Source organism: Mesoplodon densirostris, chromosome 17 (assembly GCF_025265405.1).
Source record: "Mesoplodon densirostris isolate mMesDen1 chromosome 17, mMesDen1 primary haplotype, whole genome shotgun sequence".
NCBI lineage: Eukaryota > Metazoa > Chordata > Mammalia > Artiodactyla > Ziphiidae > Mesoplodon > Mesoplodon densirostris.
Genome location: NC_082677.1, coordinates 24179956 through 24202624, shown reverse-complemented (window position 1 = coordinate 24202624; position 22669 = coordinate 24179956). Strand labels below are relative to the sequence as shown.

General features: G+C 41.7%; 1 protein-coding gene across 1 annotated transcript in view; it reads left to right on the top strand.

Moving 5' to 3' along the window:
• TNFSF11 (TNF superfamily member 11) overlaps positions 1-7568 on the top strand; it is a 34763-nt gene extending 27195 nt beyond the window's left edge. Inside the window, exons 3-5 of the mRNA XM_060080227.1 lie at positions 1237-1282; positions 1363-1461; positions 7147-7568. Of these exons, the coding sequence (XP_059936210.1) occupies positions 1237-1282; positions 1363-1461; positions 7147-7568 (567 nt within the window). The remainder of the gene's footprint in view (positions 1-1236; positions 1283-1362; positions 1462-7146) is intronic.
• Positions 7569-22669: the final 15101 nt, after the last annotated feature.

Genomic DNA, 22669 nt, shown 5'->3' with positions numbered 1-22669 from the left:
TTAGAATAGGGAACTGAAGACAGCTGTGCTATCCTCCCAGGGTCTTTAAAAATAGAATTGATTCTCTTCTCTCTTGGGGGTCTTGAAGGCAGAGAGAAGAATCAATGTAATTTTACCACTAGAACCCTTCCAACTGCTAACAGTGGAAGTTTAGTTATAGCCTCTATCTATCTAACTATCCTCTATCTCAAAGCCCTTCTCTCCAGACATTCCAAGAACTTAAGCTATCTGGCCTATCTTTCAAACATCATGAGGGGGTGGGGTAGTGAGCATGGATGGTCACCCCAATAACCGAGAAATCAGGAATCTCTCCAGAGTGTTTCTAGTCGTGTTTAGATGTATGGAGTTACCAGACCCTCTGCTGAATGCCTACATGCATGATCTTATTGAGTCTTCACAACCACCGATGATAAAGGTGCTATTAATGTCCTCAATATTTGTAGGTGACTGAGAAGGGATTTGAGCTGAAGTCAAAGCCTGAAGTTCCATCCGCATCACTTTACTATTTAATGGTAGCTAAGGTCTTGATTCAGGTGGGCCTGCAGTTACTTATTGGACCCTTCACTGTCAGGGCTCAAATTGAGATACTCAATTACATACATTCTTTATGTACTTGAGTTCTTTCTTTTACTGGCTTGCACTTCTAAACCTCTATTTGTGGCACTATTTTAAGTTAATGATTGGTAATCTAAAAAGCTCTTAGACTTCCATGTAGTACTTTAAATACACTGTGACTTTTTAAAATAAAAAATTAACCACTGGAAGCCAAGCATCTTTCTCTTTCTTATGGGCTGAGCTTCAACATTATAACAGGAATTCACTCATGAAACAGACATAAAAAGAGACTCTCTGAAAATTTAAGAGGGTCATATATTCTGTGGTAATTGTTATTTTCCTAGTTAATTTCATCTCCATTTGTGTACCTGCTACAAATGTTTAATTATGTTCAGTGATGCCGTGTTTTATAATTTACATTGTCTTTTATTTCCTCTTATTGTCCAAAGTATTTTATTGGATGGTATGTGTGTAGTCTACTTTTTAAGCACATCAACATAATTCTTTGGGGTGAACTTCCCTTGATAGCTACTTAGAACATCAAGAAATTTTACTGTCTATGTACTTCTGGCATATTTTGAAGGAAAGAGGATTAATTTATTGTATGTCCGACAGTCCTGAATTCTTAACTGCTTTATCAAAAGAGTGTATAAAAAAGATTCTTTTTTCTTTTTATTGCAGGAAATGCAACATATTGTTAAATCACAACACATCAGAGCAGAAAAAGGTAAGCATGGATCTGCATAAATATTTGAAAACCCCTAGGGTGACTCCTCTTTGAGCTAACATGGCTTCTCTCATCTCCAGCCATGGTGGAAGGTTCATGGTTAGATCTGGCCAGAAGGAACAAGCCTGAGACTCAGCCCTTTGCCCATCTCACGATTAATGCTATTGACATCCCATCAGGTAAGTTCCATTTATATCCAACCTGAAAAATATTTCAAGAGTAAGTCAGAAAGAGAAAAACAAATACCGTATGCTAACAGTATATATATGGAATTAAAAAAAAAAAAAGTTCTGATGAACCTAGGGGCAGGACAGGAATAAAGATGCATACATAGAGAATGGACTTGAGGACACAGGGAGGGGGAAGGCTAAGCTGGGACGAAGTGAGAGAGTAGCATTGACATATATTCACTACCAAATGTAAAATAGATAGCTAGGGGCTTCCCTGGTGGCGCAGTGGTTGAGAGTCTGCCTGCCGATGCAGGGGACACGGTTTTCGTGCCCCGGTCCGGGAAGATCCCACATGCTGCGGAGCGGCTGGGCCCGTGAGCCATGGCCGCTGAGCCTGCGTGTCTGGAGCCTGTGCTCTGCAACGGGAGAGGCCACAACAGTGAGAGGCCCGCGCACCGCAAAAGAAAAAAAAAAGATAGCTAGTGGGAAGCAGCTGCATCGCATAGGGAGATCAGCTCCGTGCTTTGTGACCACCTAGAGGGGTGGGATAGGAGGGGTGGAATAGGGAGGGTGGGAGGGAGATGCAAGAGGGAGGAGATATGGGGATATCTGTATACATATAGCTGATTCACTTTGTTATACAGCAGAAACTAACACACCATTGTAAAGCAATTATACTCCAATAAAGATGTTAAAAAAAAGTCATTTATCAGCCCATCTGAATACTCAGACCTATTCTTAGCCTGTTAGCAAAATTTTGAGAGCCCTTAACTTCTAGACCAGAAGAAAGATCATTTATTCTTCAGTTGGTCCTCCACATCATGGAAACAGTGATTCTCAATCGTGCCGGAATGGACATCATCACTATATTCATTTTCAGATCATCAGAGTGAGTTTATTTTAAAAGACTGCAAGTTGAGGTTGCATAACTGGGAAGGATAATCCCGTGTTATACTCATCTCTATCTTTCCAAGCAAAAGTTGACACATCCCCATTGCTGGCCTGTGAGGTGCTTGAATTCCTCCAGGTAGTCATATACTCAGCCATCTCCTGCAGAGTTCCAGGCAGGAGCTCAACAGAGTGATATTTAAGAGGCAATAGCCCTCTAGAAAATGAGACATCCTCATTCTCCAGGGACTTATCATTTTTTTCTGGCTAAGAATTGAGCTCAATAGATTGGAGACCTCATTATCTTTTGGAAATGAGGAAACCCAGAGCTCTGTGTCTACATCTACCTAATGTACCAGTGATTTCCATCATATAATCCCCACTGGTTACTTCACCTTGGGTTAGGTGAGCATCAGAAAGATCACAAAGGACATTATGATGGAGTGACAATGGAATATTATTGTTATTATTCTTATACCATTTATACACACACTTTGTATCGGGCATTTTGCTCTGTATTCGTTATCTCTAAACCTTACTACAACCCTGCAAGGCAGTGATTATCATTCAGATTTTGCAAACAGGGAAACCAAGTTCCACCTAGTGTAAGTTATCTGATCGAGGTTACAATGTGGCAGGATTAGAAGTTGAATTCCACTCTAGTTGATTCCCAAGTCCATGCTTTTTATACTATAGGTTATCACATAAGTATCTTGTGGCCTGTTGGCTTTGTCAGAGGGGAATAAATTCAGAGTGCTTATGTTCCTCTTTTCATGAAAGAAGTAGATTAATGTGGTTTTAATAGCAGGGCGTCTCAAGTCTAATGGCCTGGGTTTGAGGTCCCACTGTACTACCTGGCTGGGTGACCTTGTGCGAATTCTTGGAATCCTTTGTGTGTCAGCTTCTTCATGGGGATGGTAACAGTTTGTACCTCATGGGGCAGCTATAAAGATTTAATGAGGTTATATACTAAAATGCTTATATGGAAGTGGGCATATAGTAAGAACTTAGTGAATGTAATTTGTCATTATTTAAAGTTTAATTAAATAATTTTATATATTCTATTTTTTGTTTTACAAAAATGATTCAAGGCAAGTTCTTCTTAGAGTTAAAAAAAATACAAGTTTTAATAAGCAGTTTTGAAGCTACTAATATAGTATGGGCCACAAAGGAATTTTTCCTGACTACAGACATTGAAAGGAGAAACCAACTGTTTGATTTTTAGATTTTCCTAAACTATCTATACTGTCCCAGATATTTGCTTCATAAACAAATTCTCTCTCTCCCTCTCTCTCTCTCTCTCTCTTTCTGTGTGTGTGTGTGTGTATGTGTGTGGCTTATGGTGGAACTGCACTAATTTTCTGAGTGGAAAACTATTTTGCATGTTAGCAAAGGCAATCAAATTAATACTGATCTGTCAGCTGTGTGTGCTGTGAATGTAGTCTGCATTTATCTTTTCAGTTCATTTTAAATGGCATATGATAAATATTGCATTAGACTGTGTGCCAAAGTCTATTTGGCAATAACAAGCATGTTTTAGTTATATATAGCTCTCCCTCCGGGCACCTCGCATCAAATCATTGCCAAAAAGAAGGCAAAACTCCTGGTTTATTCTGATGGTTATTGAGCTTGAGACAGAGTGAAATGAGTTAGTGTATGCTTCTGTTTAAGAAAACAGAATTTGCTCTTCTGGCTTGGCCAATGACTCCTTGAGTCCATGTATCTCCCAGTTTGGGCCAGGATTGGATACTTCAGAGGAAGATGGCTTTCATTTTGCATGTTCATTCGGGGCCTCTGTTCCATACTTATTTGTACTTATTTACACATAAAGAAATCAGAATCTGCCTTATACTGACTGTATTTCAAAGCGTCTTGAATAAAATGCATTGGGGAGTATTTTGTGAGGTCAGGATTCATGGCTCTCTTAAGGGCAGCTCAGGCTAAATATCTGGAGAGACTTCTTCTCTAGTATCTAATAGCAGTGACCCTAGGGGCTGGGGCAGCTGGGGAGGCTGAAGGTCTCTAATGATGGAAGCCCAGGCTTGCTGTGTGAGGTCTTCCAACCTGATGGGGGCGCTATACTCATCTTTTCTCCCACTATCGCTATTCATGAGCCTTCCAGTTCACACTGACAGTTCTTCTCCCTTTTCCTCTGCGTGCTGTGTGCATTCCGTTCTTTGCTCGAACAGTTTCCCTCGATCACAAACCTCTCCCTTTTCTCAGCCCGTCCACATTTGACCCAAGTCCTCCCTGCCCTCCGTCACTGGGCTGAGTTCACGTGGTCGCCACTAATTTCTGCAGCTTCCACTTGGCAGGTGCTTTAACTGAACTTCAACCATGTGCTGCTGTGTGACCTGCAGACATGAAAATGTTGTATTTTTCATTTGGTGTGCCCATTTCTTCTTTTCTCCACTACTAAGGGCCTTGAGGGTATACTGCTTGATGCATTTCTTAACTGTGGATAGAGTGAATGCCCATAGAAAGCACCATTCAGATATGTACTAAATGACTAAATTGATCAGCGAATGGATAAATATAGGCACGTATAGAAGGAAATAAGGACACTCCTTCAACTTGACTTGAGCTAAAAACAGGAGTGCTATGCGGTCAGGGTTTCTGCATTCTCCTCTCTCTTTCATATCCTTCCCTGCCTTCCCTGGACTGTATCACTGAGCCCTTGGTCTAATGCTAGCTGATCCAACCTGTCGAGAGGGTAGACGTCACCTTAGTCATTCTGCTGCTATCTGTTAAGGGCCGTCATAGGAGATAAACTATAAGACCGATAATTGATTGCATAAAGGATTGAATACAAGAGTAGGGGAAGAAGGCGGTAACCATGGGATGGTTTGAAATAGGAAACACCTTGAGTTTTTTTAGCTCTGTCAATGGACTAGGTGGCTGTTTACCAGCCTGGAGAAGTTACTTTGCTAGTGTTCATGAGGATGTGATGCATAGAGTCTTACAGTCTCATTTTGACTCACTTGCGACCATGGAATGATATTTACATTTGGGATGCTTTAATTTAGGATGATCTGAGGTAGGACCTCCGATGAAAAAGGGCAGGGCGCCGTGTTGGGTTCTGGAGGCAGCTTCTCAGGCTGGCTCGGGCGCCCTCCTGTGGATACGATGTGCAGTTCAGGAAATCTGTCCTGCCCCTGAGCACGGGGATTGAAACCATTGGCTTCTTTGCCTTTGCAGGCATGTCTAAGGATGGGGGATTGCCCCACCATAGCTTGGACGCCGCCGCATTTTTTTTTCTTCCACTTACCCTACCATCTAGTTGGTTCTGGAACAGCCTGGTATTGAGGTCCCCAGACCATATCCCAGCTGCCCAGTAGCCATCCAGGGACAATAGAACATTTTTTTGTGGCTCTCCAGAGTAAGATGCAGGTGTTCACGTTTTCCCAGGATTCAGGCCAGTCTTGCAAGTTAGCCAGTGTGGGTTTCTGGTTCTATAAAGATCTCCCAAGGACCCACTCTAGCCAAAGTGTCGTCAGCTCTGATGGATCCGTGGAATCCACTTTAAGTCTAAATTCTGTGGGGGGATTTCTCTTGGGTGACAGGCAGCAAAGAACTTCTCCCTGGCTTCAGAAACTACTCCCCACCCCATTCTGAGACTCCTCAGCTCTGTTTTGCCTTGTTGAAATCCTAGCAGATGACAACCTTAACTTAGCATAAGTGTTTACAAAATCCTCTGGAGGAAAACTCTGGACTTTCCACAGTATAACAGCTTTTTCCCCACTAGCTGACATCTTTTCCAGTTGGCTAATAGGTATCCATATAAATATAAATATTTGATTAATGAGGTTTATCATGGAGGTAGTCCCAATTTTTAAAGACCTAGTAAAGTACACTAAAGACCTGAAAGAGTCAAAGCGTTGGACACTTTGCTGACTTAGAAGATTTTCTAGAAACTTCTGCTGCTCCAGAAACAGTGATATGAAGATCGGTTGTCACATTTCAGGTGTGAGAAGGAGCTAAAGGAGAGTTCTGGTCTAATAATTAGAAGAGATTTTACCATCCTTAGGGCACAAAGGATTGCATGAAGTTGTGAAGCTGGGGAGTGCAATGTCAAGGATGTGTTCTTTGTGAACTTCTCTGGGGGCAGCTTTTCAGTCGTGTGGCCTTGAGAGGCATTTGGGCTATTGGAGGAGGGGAAAATCAATGGTGATGAGAATATAGAGTTTAAGATTTTGACTTTTTGGTCAAAGTTGCTGTGACCCAGATTTTCAGCTCCTTCTATATACCTGTCTCCATGAATTAAAAGAGAAAGTGGGGTCATGTGAAGTCTGGATATTCTCTTCCTATACTTGTTTCTTGCTTTCTTGTTTCAACTGCCTTTGTCTGATTCTCTTCCTTCAACCTTGAATGACCTTTATGCTTCTGTTGGCTGAATTCCTCCTTTAAGTTATCAGGCTCAGTAGCCCAGCAAAATCGTTCTTGAGCCCTCTGGGAAGAAGTAATCTCTTTCCTTTGAATTCCCATTGCAATATCCACACCTTTCTTATCAGGGCCGAGCCTTGCTTCCTGTCTGAACGTATATCATACTTATCCCTTGTGTACTATAGGCTCCTTGAGGGCAGGAAAATTGAGATTTTGTCTTTGTCCCCTCTCAGGTGCCTAGCAGAGAGCACAAGTACTTCTTAATGTACTGGTACTCCCCTTTTAGAAAATAAATTCTGAGAAATTATTTTCCCATTGGAACAATGACTGGACAGTAAGTCCTTCTCCAACCTCATAGAATTGTGAGGATGTCCTTCTCCTTGAAGGGGTGGGCTTTAAATCACGTGCCTCTCTTTTCCTCAGGTTCCCATAAAGTGAGTCTGTCCTGCTGGTACCATGACCGAGGTTGGGCCAAGATCTCCAACATGACTTTCAGCAATGGAAAACTAATAGTTAACCAAGATGGCTTTTATTACCTGTATGCCAACATTTGCTTTCGACATCATGAAACTTCGGGAAACCTCACTGCGAATTATCTGCAGCTAATGGTGTATGTCACCAAGACCAGCATCAAAATCCCGAGTTCTCATACCCTCATGAAAGGAGGAAGCACCAAATACTGGTCGGGGAATTCTGAATTCCATTTTTACTCCATAAATGTTGGAGGATTTTTTAAGCTACGGTCTGGTGAGGAAATAAGCATTGAGGTATCCAACCCTTCACTACTGGATCCAGATCAAGATGCAACGTACTTTGGGGCTTTTAAAGTTCGAGATATAGATTGAGCCCCATTTTATGAAGTGTTTTCACGTATTTCCTAGGATGTATAGAAAACTTTAAAAACAAGCCAAGAAAGATATATGTAGGTGTGTGAGACTACTAAGGGCTATGACCCACAGGGTACAAGAAGACCCATGCCTTTGACTCTGTAGGGAGCGAATGTATTTACAGCCGATGGGACATATTGGACTCAAGGTGTGTTACAATCTAAGGGTTTTCTTACACAGTGGTTTTTAAATTTTGTAATGAATTCCTAGAATTAAAGCAGATTGGAGCAATTATGGTTGCCTTTATGAAAAACTGCCTTTGGGCTATGGGAGGGGTTAATTCTCTGTCTCTAATCCGTGGTTAGGTGCCAAGATGCAGCTGAAGTGGAAAGGGGGTCGTCTAATTGCAAACTGATGACCATCTGAAGGGTTAAATTCTTTTGAATTGTTACATCATGCTGGAACCTGCAAATAAATACTTTTTCTAATGAGGAGGAAAAAAAATATGTATTTTTATATAATATCTAAAGTTATATTTCAGATGTAATGTTTTCTGTGCAAAGTATTGTAAATTATATTTGTGCTATAGTATTTGATTCAAAATATTTAAAAATGTCTTGCTGTTGACATATTTAATGTTTTAAATGTACAGACGTATTTAACTGGTGCACTTTGTAAATCCCCTGGGGAAAACTTGCAGCTAAGGGGGAAAATGTTGTTTGCTCATATCAACTGTATGATACTTCTTCTTTCTTTTTAACTTAATAGATTTTTCAGACTTCTTAAGTCTATTTCCAAAAAATTAAAATGGATGCCTTGAATAATAAGCAGAATGTTGACCACCAGGTGCCTTTCAAATTTAGAAGCTAATGACAGCTTTAGAAAGCTGACATTGTCAAAAAGGATACATAATGGGCTACTGGGATCTGTCAAGAGTATTTATATAATTATTGAACAGGCGTTTTTTTCTACAGGTGCTGCAAATTGTAAATTTTTTTCATGGAAAAGTTATCAGTGGCTTATAGCAAAAAAAAATTCCATTTTTAATTTAGTGGAAGTTATTTTATACTATATAATAAAAACATTGCCTTAGAATGTTATTTTTTTTGGTATGAAAATAAATTTATAGGAAAACCTGCCTTGTGATTTTGTGCTTCTCTTTTATGTCTGTCTTGCTCTGTGATCCTTTCTCTCCAATATGGTAATGTGGCTTCTATCTTTCCAAAGGTTACCGGGAGAAATGCAGATTTAATTAAAAATTAGGAACCGATTCAATTAAATTGCTGAACCTCGGAATTTGAAAAATAACTTACAAGGGATTTGTATGCAAGAATGTAGCCAGATAAAACACAGAGGCTTCACCACTCAAAAAAGAAAAGTTTGTTATGCCTATATCGTGAGAAAAAATAGTGCTTTGCACAAGTTCATAATGCCCTGCAGAACAATCATTTGACCTGGAGGAAACCCTGAACATTGTATCTCTTACTAGTGAAGAAGCATTAAGAGTGGATAGATGCTCGTCCTCATGGAAATTTATGTGAGGGAGCCATCTAGCCCATGTTGATTACTCCACATGAGACAGAAGGAAGTGAACAGCTTGGGAAGACACAGGAAGCTATAGTTCAAGACACTTGCCATTTGTGGATAAATGTTTCTTGATGGTTGGAACAGGATAAAAGGAGAAAAATGGCAGAGGTTACAAAGAAAAAAATTGTCAATTCTTTTTGGGGGTGGGACTTGATCATTGACCAAAATACACCTATTGTTTTCAAACTATCAGTAAATCTGAGGTAGATTTGCACAAAATGTCTGTTATATATCCCAATTGTTGGTCCCAGATATTCTTTGTTTAAGGAAAAATTAACTTTGAGGGGCCACTGGAGAATTTCTCTACTCTCCACTGACACAAAATCTTGTTACATAGAGAGCCTTATCAGCTACCCTGGCTTCTAGAATATGATTCTATCATTTCCAAAGGTGAATAACATTCATTCATTCATTTGCTTGTTTGCTGCACATTATTTATTGAGCATCAACTATGTGCTAGGCACTGTACCAGGCACTGGGGATACTATGGCACTCCTCTTGCCCTGCAGGAAACTTCATTTCATTGGGGAGCCAGCCTAGTAACAGTGTGGTAATCTCCAAGTCTTGGGCATCTATAGAATGCTGTAGGAACAGAAAGGAGGCCATTGAACCCAATAATGGGGATCACAGGAGATCTAGAAATGAAATCAAAACTGGATAGGAGGTGGGCTGAATATCCATTCCCACTTTTAACTTAGAGGCAACTAACTTGCAGTCTCTCAAAAGTGAGCTAAAACCCAAGTCCTAGGGATGGAAAAAACCTGGAATCTAGTAAGAAAATACATGGTGGCACTAGCCAGACTGAAGAACTAACATGGTGGATGGTCTGCCATGCTAAGAGAGATCCTCTAGAGAAGACCTTGAATATTCAGCCTGACCGTAATGTGAATTTTGTGTATGTTGACAACCTGATAGGTCAGGGATATTTAGAGCTTCGCTGGAATGAATCTATGACAATGAAATGCTGGTGTGAACTGGCCTGTGCCTTGAAGGAGGCAACTGTAGCAAATGGATATGCCAGGAGGTCTGGGAAAGGCTTGTTCTCTTTTCTAGTGACACTCAAGGCTTTCCAGGATCTGAATAGCAGAATCCAAAACACAGGATCCAAACCCTACTTTTCCCACTCACATGCTACTTTTTACTCCTGCTTTTTCTTCTCACTCACCTCCTTTTCCACTTCCACTCTTGAGTGTTTTAATCCTGTTTTTTCTTTTCCCCTAATTCCTGGCTCTTGCCTCAGAGGACCATTTAGTTTCTCTGATGGCCCTCGTGGAATAGAAGGCTGCTGCATCTGATTGTAATAGTACCCGACCATGTCAGCACTCAGCACAGTGAAATGAAGGTTGAGGAGTGACAAAATATGTCAAGAAACCAACACATACTGGATGCTAGGGCAAATGGAACTATTTGCTTATTTTACCTACTCCATTTCAATCTTCTTCCCAACACCTGCCAAATCTGAAGCAAGGGAAGCATGCCAAATTTGAAGTCATCTCTCTTCTTGAGTCAGTTTTGACATCTATACCAGGTCCATGCATCCTTGCATCTTCCCAAAACACTACATGTGCAGCCATCCTTGTCTAGCAAATTTGTTTTCCTCCCTTTCCTCCTTCCTTTTGTCTCATTCATCTCCATCAGGCCATCCTAGAGAACTAACCAGAGAAGATCCATTTCCCCAGTGACTTAGGTGGGAACCTAAGCAGCTCACGCTTCATCCTCTCTCTGTGTGTATAATTATCAATGTGGCTAGAGATAGCAGCCTGGGGTTATACGTACACATTTTAGGAACCCAACTTTGACTCAACCTGCAGTTCCACGTTTAGCCTGTGGAGTCACTGAGGGGCACTCCAAGCACGTGCTGGCTTCAGGCTTGGCTTTGTTAATGGATTCTCTAGCTTCCTTGCAATGAAATTGATATATGTTCCCCAGTAGTTGCATTTATAAATGCTAATTAGTTATTGAGTCACATTATTATGATTTAGCCTTGTGTCCCTTTGTACAATAAAAAATTTGTACACAGTGAGTATTAGCTATAAAACAGAAATCTATCCTTTTGATTAATAATACTTTTATGATACTGCTACCCTTCTAGTCTTGTGGTTCAAAACTTGTTTCCTAACCATCTACCCTCACATCCCTCCTCCTTTGCTGACTGATTTTTTTTCTGTTGTTATTGCATCTTGACCAGTGCTCTGGCTATTTGCAGTGACAAGCTCTTTGATATTATCAGATGTGGACCACTTACAACATTATTCACATGCTACTGGCTTTCCATATCTGTAGAAAAATCCTGTAGAATCATCTGCTTTGAAAATTCAAAGAGGTAGCCCATTCCATTGGCAAAAGAATGAGCTAGGAGTCACTTGCTCCGTTTGTAGCAGCCAGAGCTAAGATACTGGGGATCAGGGCTGGTTTCAGAGACAAGAAGTTCTCCTGATAAAAGATAATAGATATTTCAGTCTCCCTTATCAGGGTCTTAAAATCAAGGGATGTCATTCTCTTGGGAAAAATCCATTTTCTTCCTGAGGACACTTGTTCGGGTTTAAGATGGAGTATTCAAATTTAGAAGGAAGACATCCTAGACCCTAATAAGTTAAAGGAGAAAAGTTCACACACAACTTCTAGGGAAAGCACAAATAATAAATGAGACTTACCAAGAATGTCCAAGTGAGGAAACATATCATGAAATAGGCAAGGGGCATCTAGAGGAGTTTACCTAAATCCCAAGGTGCAGAGAGACACTGCAGCAGAGGAAGAAAGAGACGCCCACGGCGTGTCAGGTCTATACTAGAAACAGAAGCGGCACCTTCCGTTGCCTTCTCTTCTACAAAATCACCAAATAGGTGGCTCGTAATCCAAAAGGCAAGTCCCATCCCCTACTAGGCCCAAGTCAATAGTTAGGGAGCTGCGAGGAGTGTCTGGCCTATGGGAATGAAATAGGAAAGCAACTTGTGGGTGAGAATCCATGTCGGTTCAGGGATGAGTAGTGTGTGGCCAAAGGCTCAAGCAGGGGTTCAATTTTGAAAGAAGACTGGCAGGATCCCCAGAAGTGGGTCTGGCCCCAGCCGTCTGGAGGTACGGGCGGTGCCCGCTGCCAAGACATGGGGGAGCCCTAGGCTGGGTAGAAACCCCAGTGTCCATGTTCCTGGGAGAACTGGACTGACTGGCTGGTGGGCTGGTGGGCTTCCTTGTGGGAAATGTCAGGAAGCTTCCATGCAATCCTGATCCGGAAACCACTAGAGGCTGTTACCCTCCCTATTAGTGTCCTGGAGCTGCTGGACAAATGGCCACAGACTCGGTGGCTTAAAACAAAAAAACTTATTCCCAAAGTTCTGGAGCCAGAAATCTAAAATCAGAGCTTGGGCAGGGCTGCTCTTGCTCTGGTCGATCTCGGGGAGCCTCCTTTCTTGTTTCTCCCAGCTGCTGGTGGCTCCAAGAGTCCCCTATGGCTGTTTCACATCAGTCTCTGACTCTGTCTTCTCTTGGCCTTCTCCCCATCTCCCCATGTCTTCTTTCCTTCTGTTTCTTATAAGGATAACTGTTGTTGGATTTAGGGCCTGCCTGGATAATCCAGGAAGATCTCTCAAGATCCTTAATTACATCTGCAATGACCTGTTTCCTAAATAAGGTGACATCCAGAGATTCTAGGGGCTAGGATGTAGACGTGTCTTTGGGGGGCCACCATTCAACTTACTAAACTTTCCAAATCCCAACCATTAATTGGACCAGCCACCCTGGTATCCTCCTTTCGGCAGCGATGGCTTCCAGGGAAGAGGCTGGGACTGGGGAAACTGTAAGTAAAAGGATGAATGATCCAAACATCCCTCGATCTGTGGCTTGCATGGAGACAGATCCCAGAGGTAACAAATATGAGACTGTTGCTGTGTTACGGAGATGGAATTAGGGATATTTTCTTCATTTCAAAATTTTCCTATTATGACACTACCATTGAATTCAATAATAAAGAGCATTAAAGCTGATCTTTTCAATAGAGAAACAACATTGAAGCTTTTGGCGCTAAATAATCCTAGAGCTCCATGATGTAAGCCTGTGTGCTATTTTTTTTTAATTGAAGAATAGTTAATTTACAATGTTGTGTTAGTTTCAAGTGTACAGCAAAGTGATTCAGTTATGCATACATACAAACATACATACATATATATACATATATATTCTTTTTCAGCTTCTTTTCCATTATAGGTTATTACAAGATATTGAATATCTTTCCCCGTGCTATACAGTAGGTCCTTGTTGTTTATTTCATATATAGTAGTGTGTATATGTTAATCCCAAACTCTTAATTTATCCACCCTCCACCCCGCTATCCCCTTTGGAAACCATAAGTTTGTTTTCTATGTCTGTGAGTGTATTTCTGTTTTGTAAATAAGTTCATTTGTATCATTTTTTTTAGATTCCACATATAAGTGATATTATATGATATTTCTCTTTCTCTTTCTGACTTACTTCACTTAATATGATAATCTCTAGGTCCATGGACCTGTGATTTTGAAATGGAATACTCTAGAAGCTTGGGGAAAGTGTGTTTTAGAATGAGAAGAAGTGACCTCTCCCCAGTGTTGAAATTAGGAACAGGAACAGGCTTATCATCCAACATTCCCTCATTCTCTTCTGATACGTTTTTCCACCACTCTCCTGATTTTAGAAGACAAGATGAGGAAGCAGCACAGTTTCAAAGACGAATCTTTTCCTGAATGTGTTAAACCCAGGAGGCTCTGAGTTAAATTTTTAAAGATGACTTGACAACTTGTTCACCTTGTTTTCTGCCCTCAGCAAGGTACTAAGCTTGATAGACAGAGACAAGTTAATTGAAATGTCCCCTTAGCTGGCAAGCTCCTTGGGTAAAGACGGAAAGATGGCATCCTTGTGGCATGGCTGTTTAATTAGGTGTGTGGGTTGTGTTTTTTTTCAAGAAAACTAGATTGTTAAAAGGAACTCAACAAGTCAGCTGAACACTTTTGTTTGTGACATAGTACGGATTGGTGATAAAGGCAATGAAGGCATTTGTTAAAAACAGAAACTTCGGTGTTTCAAAACCTAGGAATTTTTATTTAAGTCTGAAATATTGGCCCATCAAAGTCCAAACCTGCAAGCTATGGTGTCTATAGAGCATCTACTGGCCTGAAAAGGGGGTTCGGCTTCTGGCCCTATACCATTGCAAAAATTCTGCTTTTCCATCAGTAAAGGCTGGCTAAAGGGAGGAAAACAGGCAAACATGGGTAGAAAACCTTTCTTCTTTTTTTAAAAAAAATTTATTTATTTATTTATTTATTTATTTATTTTTGGCTGCATTGGACCTTCGTTGCTGAGCACAGGGTTTCTCTAGTTGCAGCGAATGGGGGCTACTCTTCATTGCAGTGCATGGGCTTCTCATTGCGGTGGCTTCTCTTGTGGCTGAGCACGGGCTCTAGGCACACGGGTTTCAATAGTTGTGGCACATGGGCTCAGTAGTTGTGGCACATGGGCTTAGTTGCTCTGTGACATGTGAGATCTTCCTGGACCAGGGATCAAACCCATGTCCCCTGCATTGTTAGGTAGATTCTTAACCACTGTGCCACCAGGGAAGTCCCAGAAAACCTTTCTTATCTGTGCTTCACAATAAAATCCTTTGAAATTTGTTGTGCACTGTTAATATCATAGCTTTAAAATTATTTTTAAAAAGCCATAATATAACATAATCCTGTTTCTATAGGGGGCTTAGGGAGATTTCTGTGGTTATTGGTACCCCTGGAAGGAATGAGTCATTTAATGTCCTGGGTCTACCAGAATGCAGGTCCTGACCCAGAAGTGGTAGACCAATTTAGTCCACTTAAATACATCTTGAACAGATATTTTAAAATGTTATTTTTAAGAGAGAAGAGTGATGAATATATAAAGGCAGAGAAGGGAGCTGCTGGTGGCTATATTAAGCCTCCTTTTGGCTGTCCTGAACAGTTCAGATCTGGCCCAAACTTGCATATCACTCAGTGTAAAGGACTGCTGAAGTTCATCAGAACCCCCGTAAATAGTACAGCAGCTCCTTTTCATTAGAGGAACACACCCCTTAGGAGCCAAATCTCTATGGATGCCCCAGGGGACAAACATGAATTCCTTCCTGGCACACAGAGAAGTAAATATACCCTTTTCACCTCTATCTTCTTACATTTCAAGGGCCCCAGCCATGAGCCCCGCCAACCCACCCAATTTGGCTCTGTAAAATGTACACTGCAGTCACCTGTCTTTCAAAAAAAAAAAATTTCCCTTCTTATCCCAGAAAAGGGCTTATGAACTATAGTACATCCAATTGTCAAAAATCAAGTCTATTAATGCATTTTCATGCATTTTTCTTTGCCTTGATCAATGATTAAGAAATACCTGCATTTGTTTCTTTTTTACCAAATCCATGCCAGCATTAGTCCCATGGTTAAAAATTGTGAATCGGGCAATAGTAAGACATGTTTCTTTTCAGGTTTTGAGAGCCTCCTATATACTGAACATTATGCTAGGCTATTTTCATACATAATCTATTATAATCCTCACTACAATTCAGTGTAATGACTGTTATGATCCCAGTTTATAGACTCATAAATAATAAGTGACATCTGGAGTGCATGTGTATGTGTATGTGTTTGTCTGTGTGTTTGGGATTTGAATGTGAAAATGTAGTAGGCTTTTTTTGGCACTCCTGCAGTCACAGGCAATGTGACTGCGTCATTCCTTCTACCTGAAATGCCCTGCCACTTCTCCCCTGACCAGATTCTCACCATCCTTCAAGACCTTGTGTAAACCCCACATTCCCCATGAATCCATCAGTCATCTTTTCCTTGTGAATTCCTATTGTTCTCTGTGGTTGTGTGTCTGTGTGTGTGTGTATGTGTGTGTGTGGTATGTGTGTCTATTCTAGTGCTTCTGCTTCTCTCCTTTAACCTTGACTGATACACATACTCTCCAAGTCAACTAACGTGAGTATCCAGTCTAATCATTCATTCATTTAACCAAGAGTTATTTAGCACTGTTCTTTGTGTTTTAACCAAATCTAAGACTCAGTTATCTCTTGTCTCCTACCACTTTTCATTGTCTCCTATGTCGTGGTCATGCCTTCCAAGAGGGGTGTGAGCTGCTTCAGTACCAGGGAGGCTGTTCTCTGTGCTTCTCTTGTACTCCCAAATGTGCCAAGCAGATAAGGGAGGGGGGCAGGTGAAAAGAACTTGATACAGGCTTGTGGGGTACATGATTGATGAATTCACCTGTGTCCTCTGTCAATCGTAAGCACCCACAGCCCAATTTGTGTGTGTAGCTCTTAAGAGCCCCTTGAATTTTGGCCCCAACTTCCTGCTGAGGCTACACAGAATGGGGTGAGTTGTGGAGGGGGAATGGAACCAATGGGGCCACGTTTATGCGTTTTTTTCAGGTGTAGTGCCTTACATCAAATCCCATGGCAGGAAGATACAACAGAGTGGAAAGCAGAGTAAGTTTCATGTTTTGAGATCAGAGAGCTGGTCTTGCCCCTGCAATAACTGTCTCAAATTTTGGATCAGACACTTAATCTTTCTGTAGCTTACCTTCTATATTCACAAGATTAAAATATTTGGGTTGGCCAAAAAGTGCCTTAGGTTTTTTAGTAAAAATAAAAGACATGTTTTTCATTTTCACTAAGAACTTTATTGAACAACATATTCACCCTTTTGTTCCACTACCTTCTGCCATTTTTCAGGCAACTTCATAATCCCATCTCCTCAAAACTTTTTATCTTTTGGAGCAAAGAGCTGTTCCAGATGCCTTTTATAGTCTTCCAGGGAATTGACATTTTTTCCATTAAGAGAATTTTGTAAAGACCGAAACAAATGGAAATCCGAAGGTGCAATGTCTGGTGAATACAGCAGATGAATGAAGACTTCCCAGCCAAGCTGTAACAGTTTTTGCCTGGTCATCAAAGAAACGTGCTGTCTTACGTTATCCTGGTGGAAGATTATGTGTTTTCTGTACTGGATGCTTTTCATCAAGTGCTGCTTTCAGTTGGTCTAACTGGGAGCAGTACTTGTTGGAATTAATTATTTGGTTTTCTGGAAGAAGCTCATATTGAGGACTCCCTTCCAATCCCACCATATACACAACATCACCTTCTTTGGATGAAGACTGGCCTTTGATGTGATTGGTGGTGGTTCATTTCGCTTGCCCCATGATCTCTTCCGTTCCACATTACCGTACAGTATCCAGTTTTCATCGCGTGTCACAATTTGTTTTAAAAACGGAACGTTTTCATTACGTTTAAGTAGAGAATCGCATGAGGAAATATGGTCAAGAAGGTTTTCTTCGCCTAACTTATGTGGAACCCAAACATCAAAGCGAATGACATAACCAAGCTGGTGCAAATGATTTTTAACACTTGATTTGGATATTTTGAGTATGTCAGCTATCTCCTGCGTGGTATAACATTGACTGTTCTCAATTAATGTCTCAATTTGACCGCTATCAACTTCAACTGGTCTACCCGACCATGCAGCATTGTCCAGCGAGAAATCTCCAGCACAAAATTTAGCAAACCACTTTGACACATTCAATCAGTCATAGCACCTTCTCCATACACTGCACAAATCTTTTAGTGCGTTTCAGTTGCGTTTTTACCTTTCTTGAAGTAATAAAGCATAATATGCTGAAAATGTTGCTTTTTTTCTTTCATCTTCAATATTAAAAAGGCTACAGAGATTTCACCAATTTTGATGTCTTTTTTTTAAAATGCATGCTCGGGCTTCCCTGGTGGCGCAGTGGTTGGGAGTCCGCCTGCCGATGCAGGGGACACGGGTTCGTGCCCCAATCCCGGAAGATCCCACATGCCGCGGAGCGGCTGGGCCCGCGAGCCATGGCCGCGGAGCCTGTGTGTCCGGAGCCTGTGCTCCGCAACGGGAGAGGCCACAGCAGTGAGAGGCCCGCGTACAGCAAAAAAAAAAAAAAAAAAATGCATGCTGGTATGACAGCTGTCACATACAATCTAACAAAATGGTTTCAAATTAAGTTAAAGACAACTAAGTGCTTCTAGAGCCATCTTACAGAACAAACTGAAAGAACCTTTTGGCCAACGAATAATAGCCACTTCACCTACCTTGCGTTTTTGAGAGTTCAAGTAAAATAAATGTGCAAACGTGTCAAAGGGAATAAATTATACTATGGGTTGAATTGTGTCATAATTCTTGAAGGCAGTCTGACCAGTTACTCAATTGGACCTGAATGGCATCTAGGAGCTGTCCTGAAGTTCAGCTCATTCTCACCCCCTCTGGTACCATCTCCCAACCAGAAATCATTTCTGGGAAAGATTTTAGGGGTCCGAGGGATCAATTCATGTGCTGGTCTCTATGTTGACCCAGATCTTTAAGTGAATTCTATTTTGATTTGACATTTCAAGTGGTTTTTCTCCTGTTGAGCTCTGGTTTCACATCCCATAGGCTGAGCTCATCTCTTTCCAACTTTCCTTTTTCTAAAAGAAAGAAGAGAAAGGAGGAAAGGCAGAAAGGGAATGCATTTTCATCGTAGTTACAATGCATCACTTTCTCTTTCCTGCAGGCAAAGTAAAAATGTCCTTGAAGTAGCAATGAATCAGAGTCTCAGGACCAAATCCATCTTCTTCTCCCCGTTCACCAAGCACTTCTATACTTCTCGCTCTCAGGCTGGGGGAGCTGATCAGCCTTGTGGTAAAAATGAGGGGAGTCCATGGAGATGGCATCTGAGATAATTCCTCATTTTTTAAAAAAATGATTCTTTAGGGACCTCCCTGACAGTCCAGTGGTTAAGACTCTGTGCTTCCACTGCAGGGGGCGCAGGTTCAATCCCTGGTCATGGAACTAAGATCCCGCATGGTGTGCGTGGCATGGCCAAATTTAAAAAAAAAAAAAAAAGAGCATTTAAAGACCACCTCCATCTAAAATCCTCACAGCCTAGAGTGTCTAGCACTTAATAAGGACTCAATAAAATACAGAACAAAATTTAAGCCAATTTTTAGAAAAATAAAAAGTCTTAGAGAGGATCTCCGAGAGATATGTGTGTTACAGTAGAAGGAAAATTCCCTAATAAAAAGAATGGCTCATAAGGAGAAGCATTTCAGACAGCAAGTGTTGGTTAGAAAAGAGATATTTTGGGGGGTGTGCATATGTGTGTTGCGTCCATGTGTATTTGGAAAGTATAACTCAGGATGCTTTTATCTGTAAGTAAGAGAGTCACCCTCAAAGTGACTTAAACAAACAATGGGGGAATTAGGAATTTTTTTTTTTTTTGCATAACAAGAAATCCAGCGGACGATCAGGCTACAGATATAATATGTCAAGGCTCCAGGTCTGCTTCTTACTGTTCTCTTTGATCTGTTCTCCTTCATGTGTTGGCTTCACCCTCTTGGTGTTAGCAAAATGGTCGCAGCAGTTCCGGGCATCAAATCCGGATACTACAATGTTCAGAGGAAAAGATAATAAGCACGGCTAGCCCAGTCTCAGCCAGTGCCCTTGAGGGGCTCCCAGCAGTGAAGGGAGTAAGTTTTGCAATTCCCACAAGCCGGCTTCTACCTAGAAGCCAGATGAGAGCAGGGAAGCTGTATGTGAAGCTTCTGGAAAGCCATATTGATAAGGATTTTTTATACCACTTTTGTGTACAGAAGGCAAACTGGAGGATTTCTCTGCAGCAAAACCCCATTGAGCGCTAATCCACTCACAGCTGTGTGACCTTCACCTGAACCTTTCCCTCCATGCTTACTTGGCTTAAAAGTAATGCTTTGGGGCTGGATTTCTAGCACGCACACATTTTTTCTGAAATCTGAAATACCCCTTAAATGTCCTGCTCTAGCCAATACACTAAGGATGTAATATGGAAGCTTGTTGTTCTTTTAACATGAGCCCTTCCTGGCTTGCTAGAGGCTTGTTCTTCCAAACTTCTTTGGCTGCTCAGAACATGAGATCAGTAGTCATTTTGAGTTCTGAGATGACTTAACAATTGCTTTGGATCAACTGCACGACTGGCCCAAATGACTGCAAAAATTGGTCGTTCAGATGATGGAGAAACATGTTTCAGCTGAACAACAGTCGAATGTGTGTCAACCAGTTGATGCGGCCAAAGCCCAGTCTGCTCTTCCGACCCGACCCCCACCTCTGCTGGCTCCCAATCCGCCTTCACGGTCCTCTCTTGACAGGACAATTTTCTAAAACACAGTCACAGTCATGTCAGTCACTGGAGCCGTACATCATTTCTCAATGCCCACAGACTAAGTGCAAAACATCTACTGGCATCAACCTCTTTTTGCAAGCTTTTCTCCTGAAATCTCTGTCCCCTGGCCTCTACAGGCTATGCTCCCGTCGCACCAAAATACCACCTGTTGGGAATTCCCTGGCGGCCCAGTGGTTAGGACTCTGTGCTCTCACTGCTGAGGGCCTGGGTTCGATTCCTGGTTGGGGAACTAAGATCCCACAAGCTGTGTGGTGTGGCCAAAAAACAAACAAACAAAATACCACCTATTACCTCATTGGCCACCCATGCCCTTCACCCCTCTGAGACTGTGCCTGCTGCTCTGGGTGGGCTTTCCCCCTCTCTGCCTCATATCTGTCCCTTATCCTTGAATGTACGGCTCCAACATCATCTTTTGCATGAAACTTTCTTTATTCTCATGACCCTCAGCCAGTTGATCCTTTCTCTGGGCCCCTGTGGTGCTTTGGTTTAGTGCTCAAAGGTTAAATTGTAATTATTTATTTACTATTTGTTCCCCTCACTAGAGCAGGGACTTTTAAAAAAAAATTCATCTTTGTGGGCATGGTACTCAGCCCGATGACCAGAAACTAGGGGCTGCCCAAGGAATATTTAATGAGGAAAGGAAGGGAGGAAGGAAGGGAGGGAGGGAGGGAGGGCGGGAGCAGGAATGAAGGAAGCTGGTCAACTTGCTGTCCTAAATCCTAGTACTCCTCCTCCCCCTCTCAAGTCTTATCTCTGGCCAAGAATACAAATGAAGACTGAAGGTAATGAAAAGATCTGAAGGTAACATCTGGAGGGTATCTAGCTGCCCCAGGCAGCTCTTCATAGCCAGCCTAAACAGCGCGAGCCACAGCCTTCTCTCTGCGGAACAGATGCTCCTCACTCAGCAAATGTTATACTGAGAGTCTTTTCTGTGTCAGTCATGTGCCAAGTGCCATTAGAAAAGAAAAGAATTAGACATGGCCTTCAGTGGTCTACAATTTAGTTATCTCAATCTTCTCTTCTGGGTACTTCAGATTTCATCATCCTCTTTTCTCACCTCATAAACTTTCCCTGCTCTTTAGTTCTCTGTTGTTTCTAAACCTTGGATATCACTGCACAAGGTCCCGAGAATGCCCCTATTTTCACATCTCACTGAACCTGAATGCAGAAGTCAGATGATCAGCCTCTTTTTTGTTTCTCTGGGCTTTCCTTTGCAAATCTGCTTTTCACAGTATTCTCTCTCTCCTCTCTTTCTACGAACTCCAATTTCACGTATATTAGACCTTTCACTCTTTCCATGTGCATCCCACACTCTCTTCTTCACTTTCCATCATTTTTGATCTCCATGCTTCAGTCTGGGTATTTTCTACTGATCTGTTTTCCAGCTCACTAATCCTAGCCTTTACTGTGTCTTATTGCTGTTAATTCCTTTTAATATATAGATTTTAATTACTGTATTCTTTAGTTCTAGAATTTCTTTTTTTATATAAATTTATTTTATTTATTTTTGGCTGTGTTGGGTCTTTGTTGCTGCGAGCGGGGGCTACTCTTCATTGTGGTGCGTGGGCTTCTCATTGCGGTGGCTTCTCTTGTTGCAGAGTGCGGGCTCAAGGTGAGTGGGCCTCAGTAATTGCAGCGTGTGGGCTCAGCATTTGCAGAATGCGGGCTCTAGAGCACGGGCTCTAGAGCGCAGGCTCAGTAGTTGTGGTGCACAGGCTTAGTTGCTCCGCAGCATGTGGGATCTTCCTGGACCAGGGCTTGAACACATGTTCCCTGCATTGGCAGGCAGATTTTTAACCACTGCACCACCAGGGAAGTCCCAGTCCTAGAATTTCTATTTGATTTTTTTCATAAGTAGTTTTTCGCTGAACCTCTCCCTTTTGTCATCTACTTTTGAACTGATTAACCTGAGTTTGATATGTTTGATAACTTCAATATTTGTGTCATTGTTCTGATTATTATTGCTACATAAAAAACTAACCCAAAACTTAATGGGTGCATAAGGCAACCATTTGGCTGGAATCATTTAGAGACATCTTCCCTCATGGCTGGCAGTTGATGCTGTTGGCTAGAGGTGCTTTCTACCACGGCTGCCTCAGGCTGGTTGAATTTCCTACGTGGTGTCACTTTATAAGCTAAATAGAGATTATGGGGACGAGGGGGTGGGAAAGTAAGAGTGTGGGGAGAACAGTCAGAAGGTTATTGCTGCAGGGTCAGATGTCAGCATCCAAAATACTGATGTTCAAAGATGGTAAGGACACATGGGCACACACCTCATTCCACCCCCATGCCAAGCTGCAAAAATAGTGAAAGATTGTATTGTAAAAATAATT